This window comes from Bacillus rossius, chromosome 15, assembly GCF_032445375.1.
Source record: "Bacillus rossius redtenbacheri isolate Brsri chromosome 15, Brsri_v3, whole genome shotgun sequence".
NCBI classification, from domain to species: Eukaryota; Metazoa; Arthropoda; class Insecta; order Phasmatodea; family Bacillidae; genus Bacillus; species Bacillus rossius.
This window is the reverse complement of record NC_086342.1, coordinates 27,520,249-27,534,490: the sequence shown is the minus strand read 5'-3', so window position 1 is coordinate 27,534,490 and position 14,242 is coordinate 27,520,249. Positions and strand designations below refer to the sequence as shown.

Below are 14,242 nucleotides of genomic sequence, written 5' to 3'. Positions count from 1 at the left end.
ATGTACCTCTATTTCAACGGTATAATTTCTAAAAATAAAAAAGCAGATAAAGTTAGTCTCCATACATTTATTCTAGCCCCAGTAAATTCGGGAATACGAATTGTTCTTATTAAAACAGTTACTAACTCCTTTTAAATACTTTAGGGGAGGAATTTTGGAAAATGGTTAGAAATAGTATTTGGTAATTAATTCGTATTCAATATTTTACCTTACGCTTTATGACCTTTGGAGATAGCAATACAAAAAACTTACCCTCTTTTTTTATCCCTTTAAATTAAAATTTTACAAAATGAAAAACAATTGCATGTTATTACCTCCCGCTATAGTAGATTTGGAGTTATGAATTTTTCTTCTTAGTAAGCCCAAACTTCACCCCTTTTTTTTCGTACGTAATATATTTACTTATGCTTGATTAGGTTTAGAGATACAATTATATGTTGATAGGCCATATTCACCCCCCCCCCACACAGTGTTTAGTTATATCATAAACAAGGTCTTTGGCTAAGTTTTATCCAAATACGTTCAAACATTATTCGATATAATGATGGAACAAACAGACGAAAATTAAAAAAAAAAAAACTATGTATTTGTGTTTCAAATAACGTAAATAGACATTTCGAAATTTTTTTCCTTCATAATTTTGTGACATATACTTTATGTTTACCTCGAATAATTTTATTATTTGTATAAATAAAAATGTACATTTAAGTTACAGTTACGTGAAAGCTTTCTTGAAAATTACATTAACATAAAGAAGTAAGCACAAATACTTTAGTGTAATCACTTAATCACCAGTTGGTGATAACACCTAGCTAATTCTAAAAGCCAATAAAACAACTTTGAATTCCACAATGACTCAGGTTATTGCAGAGGATTTATTTTATCAAATTTATTTTTTAGTTGTTACATTGGTATTTATTTAAATATAATTGTTTTTAATATTTACCGATTAAAATGAAGAAATAATAGTAAGTATTAGATTTTGTTTCATAATTATTACGAAATCTTTAAAAAAGTTTCATCATAATATAAAATTAATAAAAACTAAATTAATCCCGGGGTTACTATCTAAAAGTTGTTAGAATTTTCAAATGAAAAACTGCAGCAGTTTTTGAATTACATCATTTCATGCGGGCAGACAAAAAAGTTTTTAAATTTAAATTTTGTTTGCTAACAGGAAAAATGTAATAAAAAATCATGGACATACACTTTTATTTTATTTAATCAAATAACGTGTGGTATTATGTACATGATGTAAATAGCTTTAGTCTGTTGTGGGTGTTTTTAATATATTGAGATAAAATCTGAATCTAAAATGAAATAACGAATTTAAAGAAGATTCAACTTACGGACTTGTATTTTGAGTAAGTTGAAAGAAATTTCCGTACCCTTTTTTTTCGGCATGTAGTATCGTTAATCGAACGGTTCACGTGTTGGTAGGCACGCACCGTATATGTTGGCCAATTCTATCTCTATTCTCACTATATATGTGGTTGAGAAGAATTTTGCGGGGGAATATTTTCTTGCTAAATATACATATGTACATATGTGAACATATTATACCAACATACTTAATTTAAGAAATGTTGGTATGGTATATACAAAAGTGTATTTTCGGCAGATTTGTGGGTACTATTTTCACTCCAATTAGTAGTCCTACGAAACAATGCTGTTCTTTTAATGGGGACACATTTTTATTTGTATTGGTAAATCAGAATAGCCTACTGTGAACCATTAACGTACCTGAGCTAGCTACTTTGGAGATAAAAGTAGGCAGGGAACTCCAGAATACGTAGAGTAATGTGAGATTTAATAAATCGTTAAAAAAAAAAGTAGTAAGCGAGAGACCATATTTTTTTAAAGATGAAATTTGTTTGTATGTTTTCATAAAGTATAACTCGGAAAACTTGCCAGTTTTGCAGAAAATTTAAACACTGTCTCTAGGTTTGGGAGCTATCAGCGACAGGGAAGACTAAGATGTCCATCAAGTTCTGTCCCTGCCCGATTACACCCGAACAATTCACCTTCGGCCAACCTCGGGATTTGTTTTATTTTTGCGCAGGAAAAATGAATTCAAATATTAAAAGTGGTCGGTTAGGTTAGCTACATTAAAACACTATGGACGTTTAGTTAGGTAAGTATAGCTAAATTAAAAAAAAGAGAACTATAAATATATAAATAAACCCGAGGTTGGCCGAAGGTGAATATTCTGGCGTGTTCGGGCAAGGACAGAACTTGATGTACATCTTAGACTTCCCCGGCGACAGAGTCGGTGCCCAAGATGGCGGCCACCACGTGACCGCACGCGGCCCAGAATGCCACGCGATGACATTTCGAGACGTTGCTGTCTGCTAATATCCGGCCAGGGAAACAATTGTTCCGTTAGGCTGACCTCCCTCGGGTTTTAACCCAGTGACATTAACTGTCCAATGCCACATTTACCTCTCCTCCTTATACTTAATGGATTCGGTCTAGGAAATGTTTATATATATATGTGTATATTGTAGGTACGATACGTAGAATATGAAAATGTATTAATAATCAGCTGCTATACGCAGCTACGCAAAGGTCGATCGGGATTTTAAACACAGAATATTTTCAGTTTAGAAAGTTCCAACGATTTTTGATTTTTCATATCTGGCTTTCGGATTCCATTTGATCGAACTATACTGTGTCGATATGATAGAAATGAAAACCACAGAAAGACTGAAAAGAATGTCTTCTTATGATATGTGAGGTGTACATGATAGGCTTAGCATATTTTGAACGTAATTATGTAACATGGTAACTGATTTATATCTATAAAGATGTAATCATCTTAAGCCAAGAAGAATGTTGCTATATCTTATGAAATCATATTTTTTTCAAAACAAATATTCTTATAGGTCCATCTGAAATCATGTACCTTTATAAGATAAAAAAAATAAATAGGTTTATTTAGTTTGCAAGTTTACGTAACTATAAACAAACACTTATTTTAGTAAGATATAATGTATTCGCCGCAAAGTAATTATGTCTGTGGCCCCGCAAAACTAACGTACTTTATATTTTAGTCGTATAAGCAGCACTCGCTAAAATTATTTTTTGCAATCTTTTTCTAGTTTCTTACTTATAGACTTGTAAATGGGGACGGGGGGGATATGCGTCACCCTTTCAAAAAAAATTCTCGTCTCCAAGGCTCTTTAGCGATGCAAAGGTTTTTTCCCTTCTTGGAATTTCACTGCTTTGTAAGCATCTTCTGAAACCTCAAAGCCAAGTTCTTCACTTGTAGGCCACCCACAGAGAAATCTCCCAAAGTATAATATGGCTGCCAACATTGACATTTATATTTCTCTACAAAGAAAAAAAAATCCCACACAAATATCAGCTCGCAAATACAGATACGCCAAAGTTATGGTTACCTTTCTCGTCAGACTAGCCAAATTATTATGTTGTATCTGATTTCACAAGTATTGAGCTCGCCAAAAACACCATTAGCTAACAGTAAACAGAGTTGATTCAAACGTATTTTTTGCTAAAGAAATATTGCAGTCATTCTACTCATGGAATTTTGCTAGAACCGCGTGATATTTTTTTTTTTGCAGAAAGTAAATATTCGTCTCGTTGTATACAAACGTATTCTGTTTGTTTGAATCGGTCTAAACACTACCAGCTGTAAAGAAGTTTCACTTAAAAAAAAATATATTCTGCATTAAAATTCAAGCATTTGGTATCAATGTTAAAATGAAAGGATGAAAAATATCAGTCATAAGTGAAAGCGTACGCAGGATTTCATTTTTTTTTTGACGTGACAACGTCTAATAAATCGATGAACGCCGGCTGCACGCTCGAAAAATTGTCCCGTTACGCTCATTGTACGCTTGCGCCGCATCTATCTCTCTTCCACTCGATTGGCCTATGCGTCCGAGGAGAAGAAAGACAGCGGCAGCACACAACTTACATCTACACGTCGACTGTTTATAAAGTAAAGTGAAAAGTTAATGTGGTTTTCATTGCTTATTACAACAAAAATTTCGGCAATAAAGGTAAATTATTCTTGCATTTTAAAAACCTGATTACTGGTATGATATCAAGTATTTATTCTTTTATTGTTAAAATAAAAATGATTCAATTTTATTCATAAAAGTATGCAATCATTTCATCAATGTTTTGTCATGACGTTGTCACGTTAAACTATCGTCCGTAAACCGACTTTACAGACAACCAATTTGTTTTTTGGGGGGAGGGAAAGAAGGGGAACCAATTTTCCCGCCGTTTGCTTTCAAGTTGTTTCCATTAGTTGGTGAAAATGATAGAAAATTTTTTTTTGGTTTTAGGATTTTTGGAGTGGCGTATACCTCCTAGTTCTTTTTTCCTCCCCCCCTCCCTCCGCGTATGCCCTTGGTCATGAGTGCTTATAGTATTTAATGTAATGAACGAACCTGGTTGTGTAAAATAATACCTGAGGGAAAACTCAGAAGAGATAATTCTTTTAAAAACCTGTTGAGTAACGGTTCGCGACGAGAGAGAAATAAAAAGAGATCTCTTTTATAACAACGAACAATGAAACCGGATGACAGTGAGAGCATAAAGCAGTGCACAACAGTAAAAAAAATATAACATTTTAAGTAAAAAAAATGTTTAAAAATATTCACTGCATGCGTGTTATTTTATATTGTTTCAAACTTGCGAGAGCAGGACATGTCGTTTCAATTGTCTGCAGCAAAAACTTCAGCCCGCCATGAGACACGTTCACCTCTGCGACAGATAGCACAAAGGTTTTTACACAATAGGCATAAAATAAAATTAAATGTTTGGAGCGGGGAAAAAAATACTTTCGTATTTTCTACTTAAAAATTATTTTTTTTTCCTGTCCGCACCCTTGCATTGAAACAGAATATTCCAGACTGTTTTAAATTATGCTCATCGTTGTTAATAGTTATACACTTCTGTAGAGTTTTTCTTTGATAAAAGTAGATGTAATTTTTTCTTTGTGCACACCGAGCTTGAATAAATTGTGTTTTTAAAACACTGTAAAAAAACTATTCACCTCCAGTTAGAATAAGAAGAAAACTGGTTTTATGACAATCATTCATATGAGCTTATAAGAATAATCTTGGATGGTCAAAAAAAAATGTTATTTAGTCAACAGAAAAACACTTATCTTGCCTCCACGTCAATTTTGGCAGAATTCAAACCTCGCAGTTCAAAAATCCAGTTATATGGAACCCTCCGTTTATTTTCCGTACAGTCTCTATTGAAAACTCAGTTTATTTACTGTGGTCAATAACGGTGCAGATGAACAACGAGATTGTTAAATAACGCACGTGTTAAACATCAGGTACACAAATAAAACGTTACATTCACAATACTCTAGAAAGTTAATATCGTGCAGACATCCGTCTTCGATGACCCAGATGTCGAAATTTTTTTTACATTCTAGTTGCACATGTATTTGAAAAGTGATTAAAATAAAAGTGTCAGGCTGTGAGTTCAACATCACAAAGCGAGTAAATTGATTTGTGCATCGAAAAATAACAGGCAAACAAAGTATTCATTATTTTGCAAAATAATGGTACTAACTCGATTAAAGCAAAGAAAGGCGAAAAAATAACAGTAAACAGGGACGCAAAAATATATCAGACCCTTCGTAAATTTCCGCATGTTTAATTTAATAACGCCGTAATTGCAAGAGGAGAAGCGCTTAACTCTGCTGTAAAAAGCACACAACTATATAAAAAATAAGCATCCATAAAATTGCGTACCTTGAGTGGATAAAAGATTTTTTTTTACCATCAGAAAAATTAGCTACGTCAGACATACTCTTAGTCATTGCACTTGCGATGAAGCCGGAAATGAATGGTTAAAATTCGAAGAGTTGTTTTTTTTTAATTATAAAAGGCCGGTTTTTACAATAAAATTGTGCAGCAAATGCCCCAGACTTTATAAAAGGCAAAAATGACATTTCGATAACGGAAATTAAATAATGGAAGATACTTGGCATTACAGATTATAATATTTACCCTATTTCAGCCCATACTAAATATATATATATTGTTTCATCCACGAAATACTGATAACAGAGACCGTTTATTTTTTGTGGCAGCAGGAAAATTATTTTACTAAAACCTTTATAGTAGTTAGAAAATAATCTTTGCTTTCACTGAAAAGCTACTAAGTGGGCATTACAGATTTTTGTTTTAGTCAACACTCACTGTTTTGTGGCGACTGTACTGACATTAATATTTTGTGAGACCACAAAACAGACTTTTTTCAGAACAAATACAGAGAGAACAGTAACATATTGAAAAATGGAACAAATAGGTGTGTTTTAAAACACTTTAAGTTATACTTATATTGTATTCTAATTTTTGAAAGGTGCGTGTATTTTGGACACCAAGGAATAAATATTTAATTATTCCCTACAAGTGATAGTAATTAAGTTTCAGCCCACATAAAATATGATACATGTATATGTCTACATTATGTATAGATTTTTTTATATTTGACGGAGTGCTTATGTGATATGCCAACGTAATGCATGATAAACAGCTAAACTAAAAAGAAAATATTGAAACTATAATATAGACATATTTACTCAAACATGCCAACATAAAACAATATTAAATTTACAAAAAAAACCTTGAATGTGGCTCTAAACCCTACAATAAGAGTCGAGTGATCTGACAAAAAAAAATGTTATTGATGCGAAAAACACTTTAGTGAATTAAGATAAAAACTGATACTGGAGGACGGACATATGAAAGAAAATCGTTGCTTATCGAGAAAACAATATTGTTACGATATACCGCGGGTTCGTAAAGGATAGCCCAATTAAAGATTTTTATCACACACACAGTTTTATTTATTACCACTACTTGTCACTTACAAATAATCTTCTAAGATGGCAAATAATTAACTACCCTTAAAAAATGTCAATTCCCCAGTCAATCGTTTCACACACCTCGATGGGCCGCACTTCCGGCGCAACTCTCGCCGCAGCACCCCTCGTGGGTCTCCGCCGCGGGACTCCGTCGCCACACTCCGCCGCCGCCGTCACACCCTTCGCCGAGATCCCACACGACGACTCGCTCGCCACTTCACTTGGGGCTCCGCCGCGCCCGCGACTCTATCGCCCGGAAACTCCCGACTCAACTAAACTCTCTAACTCCCTGCCCTGGAACCTTCGTCCAAGGACTTCGCCACTCTGCCGCACCCGCGGCACTATCGCCCGGAAACTCCGCCGCGGGAGAACTCCCCACTCAGACTCAGACTCGAAGGTCGGCCCAACCTCCTTATATAGCCCTTGGGTTCCCGTCCAGAACAATCGGGCATGTCTCCGAGATATCGCGCGACCTTCGCCTTCGAAATGTCCACAAACGCGTCGTGAGTCCTGTCGAAGGACGCGGCGGCTGCTTAAAGAACTCCGATAAACGCAACAAGAATCGGGTTCCCACAAAACGCGCCGATAAACATGTCTGAGTCCTTTTATTCCGCAGTGTGGCCTCTTTTAAGTAACTCGATCTGAGGCAGGTGCGCGCTGCGACGGTCAGGATGTCGCGAGATAGTATGACACGAGATACCAGGGAGAGGATGCGGGTGGAAGGGGGCGCAGACAGGCCGAACGAGCGCGGCGATGCTAAGCCCTGCAGCCAAGCGCGATCGTAACAATATTATTTAAATACCGCATACATTTATAGGATTATTTTTTAGAGAATGGTTTAGTGTTTTCTTGATGGCGAATGGTCAAGCGACGTGTTACGATTTGTGGTCACCAGCAGATGTCAGTAAAAAAAAAAAAATAGTGCGTGGAGTCCCTCCGCGCCGAAGAAGTGAAACTCCGTAATGTGGAAATGAAAATAGGAAGGGGTAGAAATTGATTTTTAGTGAAATCATATTGTATCAAATCAAACTAAAATAAATCATGAAATCATTCAACGATAAAAGCTGTTTATTTAATCAAGCGGACGGGATCGCTCCAAGGAGAAAATTGACGTGGCGAGACCTCGTGGACATAGAGAAATGACACACACTCACTATTTATGTGTCTATGAAACACGCATTTACTCTCGCTCTGTCTCTTTCTATTCCCCCCTCCCCAGGAGCGTTAAACGTTTAACGCAACCTTGTTGGAAGTTGCAAAAGAAGTTTCACTTAAAAAAAAAAAAAAAAGATTCTTCGCCACGCAAGCTAACGCGTGACTCTGTTTCCATTTTACGTCTGAGTGCTTTCGAAAGGCGTCCCTCCCCGACCCTTCTCCCTCAAACCAAACCGCAGGCAATTTAATTAGGCAGTTGTCCCGGGTACTTGCGAGAGCGGGCAGCAGTCCGTCCTGTAAGGGTGCTTTGAAAGCTTCCGCAAACAGCCGCAAGGGAAATTTTATTCGGCCAGTAAATGTAGGGGGTTTGTAAGGGCGACTACCCCTACACTCGCCTTCAGGACGCTCGAGGTAATTTGATCACCAACCCTTGGATTGAGAAAAAAAATTCCCAGGCCCTCCAATGTAAACATTTACCACTGACTGACGTATACTCAAATCCGTGTGAGAGTAATGTAAAAGAAATGACAAGAAAGCCACTGTGTTGGCTTCAAACGTTTCTATGCCATAACAATCTTGTAGCTTTAATATATGAAAAATTTTCCTTTGCTAAGAAAGATATTTTCAAAGACCATTGACAGAATTATTTACGGCTTGATGAGCACTACTATATCAGTTCTTAATGAAGTCTAAGTTGCTAATTGTTATAATAAAATATACATACATCTTTATACGGACAGACATTCCATTCGAATACATACCACAATTTAGTGAAAACCTATTTATGACCTAAAAGCTGGCGAAACAAATAAAGTGTATTTCGGGTCCTTTACCTCCCGCTTGAAAAAAATAACACTGTTGTTTTATTTTTGACGCGAATCAGATGAACGTCTTTTTTGACGGTCGGGCGGGCACGCCAGAAAAGTTGCGACACCTAAAACGTACTTTGCAGAGGCTATAATTCAGAAACTAAGCTCTCACTCACTGACTTCACTTCGACGCTCCCCACCTAGTCTCATTACGTCATCACTGCAAATGTTAACGGCGAGTCATACGTGAAGACCACGAGCAAAGTCTGCTCTACTAAGATATAATTTACTTCAATTCTGTAGCTTACATAGTTTACGAACGAGGGGGACGCACCACAACGCCGACAGCTAGAAAACTGCTGTGTACCACAACGCCGAAAAATGTCATTGCAGGACTGCCACAAAGGTTAAGTTAGGTTATGTTAGGTTTGATTGTGGTATTTTGGCGCCTACATTTAAGAAACACACAAATTTATTCAGTTGTTATTTCGGCATTGTGGTACACAACAGTTTTATATCTGTCGGCGTTGTGGTCAATTTTGACATTCGGCGTTGTGGTAACGATCCGTTTACGAGTTTAAATTGGTGTCGAATCCTCAGCCGAAGTGACACCCAACCCGAGATTAAAGACATTCGTATTCCTGTTGGAAATTCATGTCAAAATATGCGCTATTGATGAATGTCGTGACGATATGTTGGTTACTGGTTCGTTCGCGACGAGTGAATTACGCGCCTGAACTATGTACGTCGGGACGCGGTGGTTAATTCACCAGGGACTGGACTGCGGTGGGCGCTTCAGTTCGGCGGACAGCCGTCAGATGCCAGCACTTTGGCGCGTCCGTCACGGCCGTCACTCATGAGTGACCTCTTCTGCCACCCCCCCCCCCCCTCCTTCCCGGCCGCTCACAAAAAAAAATCACCTTTCATCAAAACATCTGGCTGTCCGGTATATGCGGTGAACCACCCACAAACGTAATTTGCCGTCAAGGCTGGCATTTCATATTTAATTTTTAAACCTATTTTACGCACACTGGGAAAAACATTCGTGAAATAACATACAAATGCAATATGTTTTTAAAAAGTAACACAAGTGTACATATTTTTTCTTCACTAAAAAAAAAAATAACGTGTCTAATTTAACATGTAAAATTCACAACCAATTAATTTATATAAGTTACCGTTAGCCGGTCCGGTGCCTGGTTTCTGGCTGAGGAGCCACCCGCCATTTTGGATTGTGATGTTATGGCAGCCATCCTGGAACACCTTGACTCCGGTAGCCATCTTGGATACACCATAATTTTTTTTAGAACATTCCGACATTTTGAATAATGACATTTCCGTTACAATTTTTTTCATGGTCGCCAACTTGAAAGTCAGTAATTTTTATGCTAAAAAATCGGGACAAATGTTAAATTATATATAAAATTTTAAATTAAAATATTAATTTAAACCCAGTTGCCATGTCAGTTTAATTTTTACCCACTAGAGTGCAGTAATCATTTTTATTACTGTGGACCCGCAATATTGAATTTGGACACCATCTCGAAAATCCATATTTATTTAGCTATAAATTCAGGGAAAAAAATCTGCAATTAATAGGATTGTTTAATACTTTATCGAAGCAAAAAAATAATTTCAATAAATAAGTGGCAAGTCCTCTACTACCAGCCTCCAGTAAGCTGATGAAGCCATATTGGATAAACCACCACAAGAGTAATGAATACGCCCACACACTAAGCCAAAAATCAGCCGATGTATAATGTGTGAATGCCTAGACTGCACAATTCATTCTGAGGAGGGAATTTGTTGTTTTATGTTATTGATACAACTTTGTCAGCTCAATGTGTTTGTCTGTGCCGTGATATTTATTTCATACTAATTCCTTCAATGTAATTCGCTGTACTGTCTATGTGGATTATATCTATGGTATACAGTGAAAACCCACGATGGCTCGTGTCCATAAAAATGTTTAAATCAATCTTCCCAAAAAAGAGGGATAATTCAAAGACAGTTAAGTGAGCTTTCTTGATTTTCGAAGCCTAACCACATTGAAGTGGTCGATAGTGCATCTCGGTGGTTGAGAAATCATCCGAGCTCTAAAGACCGTCTCACGCTTCGTTTGCAGTTTGGAATTATATATTCTACGACATAGAATTACGTATGTCCATAGAAGTGTTTCTGGTCACGTGTTGCTTCTCACGCGGAGGGGTGGTCTTGACTGTGCTTGTGTTGCTGCTCACGCGGAGGGGTGGTCTTGACTGTGCATGTGTTGCACGTGTTGATTCTCACGCCGGAGGGGTGGTCTTGAATGTGCACGTGTTGATTCTCACGTGGAGGGGTGGTCTTGAATGTGCACGTGTTGCTTCTCACGCGGAGGGGTGGTCTTGAATGTGCACGTGTTGCTTCTCACGCGGAGGGGTGGTCTTGACTGTGCACGTGTTGCTTCTCACGCGGAGGGGTGGTCTTGAATGTGCACGTGTTGATTCTCACGCGGAGGGGTGGTCTTGACTGTGCACGTGTTGATTCTCACGCGGAGGGGTGGTCTTGACTGTGCACGTGTTGCTTCTCACGCGGAGGGGTGGTCTTGACTGTGCACGTGTTGATTCTCACGCGGAGGGGTGGTCTTGAATGTGCACGTGTTGATTCTCACGCGGAGGGGTGGTCTTGAATGTGCACGTGTTGATTCTCACGCGGAGGGGTGGTCTTGAATGTGCACGTGTTGATTCTCACGCGGAGGGGTGGTCTTGACTGTGCACGTGTTGCTTCTCACGCGGAGGGGTGGTCTTGACTGTGCACGTGTTGCTTCTCACGCGGAGGGGTGGTCTTGAATCTGCACGTGTTGCTTCTCACGCGGAGGGGTGGTCTTGAATGTGCACGTGTTGATTCTCACGCGGAGGGGTGGTCTTGACTGTGCACGTGTTGATTCTCACGCGGAGGGGTGGTCTTGAATGTGCACGTGTTGATTCTCACGCGGAGGGGTGGTCTTGAATGTGCACGTGTTGCTTCTCACGCGGAGGGGTGGTCTTGAATGTGCACGTGTTGCTTCTCACGCGGAGGGGTGGTCTTGAATGTGCACGTGGAGGGGTGGTCTTGAATGTGCACGTGTTGCTTCTCACGCGGAGGGGTGGTCTTGAATGTGCACGTGTTGCTTCTCACGCGGAGGGGTGGTCTTGACTGTGCACGTGTTGCTTCTCACGCGGAGGGGTGGTCTTGAATGTGCACGTGTTGCTTCTCACGCGGAGGGGTGGTCTTGACTGTGCACGTGTTGATTCTCACGCGGAGGGGTGGTCTTGACTGGTCACGTGTTGCTTCTCACGCGGAGGGGTGGTCTGCCCGCAGCAGTTGGTGGACGACGACGGCAGCATCGAGACGGCGCTCATCAACTACCTGTTCGCCAAGCAGGTGGTGAACCGGCTGCGCAGCCAGATGGACGTGAGCGACCTTCAGCGCAAGAGGAGCTACTGGAAGCAGTGCGCCTTCAACGCCGTGTCCTGCTTCGGCAAGTAGGGCCTAAGGTTCCCCTCGAAGCGAAGAAGACCTCAACGTTCACCTCTGTACCACACCTTCTCTCCTGGTGCTTTGTGCGTCGCTGATACCTTAGACACTGTTCGCCTCTCCGTCAACAAGGACACAGGTCTTATTCACCAACATCGTGGCACTAGTTGCTGTGTTCAGACATGTCGACTTAACCTACTTTCATTAGGAGTTTAGCCCACCTCGCACATCAAAAAATAATATATTTTTAAACACACAGCCTTCCAGACTTGACACAAACAGGGTATCATTTATCATGATCATTGGTTCAGATTAACTTTCTCTGTCAAGTCATCTACTTAATACATCAACAAAGATTCCGTAAATAAGAAGCACAATAGCCTTTCCTGAACCAGACATAATTTAAAATAATTGTCTTAAGAGCGATACCCATGTCCTGAACACTTTTTCCTCGTCGACAAAGATTTCCAAAACTCAATAATTAAACTTCGCAAGTTCATATATTGCTCTTTCCGTTAACCAACAAAGAGTCTATAAAAAAAATCCTTACAACTCTCTCAACTTGACATATGTAGGAAATTTACCAACGTCGCCCTTATTATGAGGCACTCTTTACTAGCTCCCGACTACGATACTCCAGACATTGACATTATTTAATCATGTTCATCAACAAAGATTACATGAATGCACATTTCTTAAATTTGGCAGCTCATCATATCCAGACAAAAATTATCGAATGATTAAGGCATTTGAAACTTTTTTTTATCTACACGAGTAAGTAATGCGGGGATATATACACATATACACTCCTTGTTCCTTTCCCCATGAGCAAAAACAAATCTAGATTCACATAAGTTTTTTTTCCGCACAGTAAGATTGGTTGAAATACATGTACCGTAACTGGTTCCAAAGATACTTTTGGTATAACAGGTCAATTTTTGTGTATATTTGCTAAGCCATCAACCTTGTGGGGTTTCACATACATAAACACTTTGAGATGTGATTCATGTAACCCAATAATTAAATGGTATTTTAATAAAACTGCCATCAGTTCTAATACATAACAGTTTTGTTTAATTTTCAAGGTGTATATAATTTTAGATGCAGAGTATGTGAAAATACTCATAAATCTATTTCCTGCATAAGGGAAAGACAACATTGTACCACTTACTAATAACTCCCATGGAATTTTGCTTGGTTGCATTCAGTAATATTCCAAGTAAATCTGTATTTGGAACATTGTCCTTCAGAACATCTTCTGCCAATCAAGTGTTTAATTCGTTAAGTGTATTTTGTCTGTAACTGTATGTAATATATTCATACCATACATATAATTAAAATAAATGTTTTACAGAAATCATTTGTATGCATAATTTTACTAAACCTGGCTTCCTCTATGATATCTATATTAAATTGACAAAAAAAAAGTAACCAAACGAGTAAATCAAAAATATGAATTTAACGAGAATATTATCTAATATTCCTCAATGTCATATATTTGTAATTAAACTTAAAGAAACACGAGTGATAGGTATATATTTCCTACGGAAAAATAATAGTCACTTACATTAGAAATCAAACCACGAACATATTACTCGAAGGTGGAAAAATTATAGAATTGAAACTTTATAAATAAGGAAAGGAAGTGAAAAGTAAAATAAAACCTCAGGTTATTTTAAAGCAGACATTTAAAAAAATGAAGCATTAGCTATGTAATGTATTTAAATAACGTTATTATCTGTCTTATTTCCAAAGAGCTTAGTGGGAGACGTGTTACAAAAATTTACGTCCTCGTCCGATGTCAGTCACGAAATGTTTTATATATATTTAAAAAAATATGTAGGAGTCAAAGAGAGAGACCGCCATCTTTTTTTTATATTACTGGGTGATTGTGGGATAGTAGGTAAATAATAAAGACTTT

General features: G+C 38.2%; 1 protein-coding gene and 1 long non-coding RNA gene across 4 annotated transcripts in view; one reads left to right on the top strand and one right to left on the bottom strand.

Annotated features, from left to right (window-relative positions):
• LOC134539686 (prohormone-1-like) overlaps positions 1-13,683 on the top strand; it is a 344,120-nt gene extending 330,437 nt beyond the window's left edge. Inside the window, exon 4 of one of the 3 annotated variants that reach the window (XM_063381885.1) lies at positions 12,169-13,683. In XM_063381885.1, the coding sequence (XP_063237955.1) occupies positions 12,169-12,333 (165 nt within the window). In that variant the 3' untranslated portion in view covers positions 12,334-13,683. The remainder of the gene's footprint in view (positions 1-12,168) is intronic. The other 2 variants (XM_063381887.1, XM_063381886.1) reach the window with 2 other exon arrangements.
• LOC134539687 (uncharacterized) overlaps positions 1-14,242 on the bottom strand; it is a 73,128-nt gene that overhangs the window by 11,192 nt on the left and 47,694 nt on the right. The window lies entirely within an intron of this gene.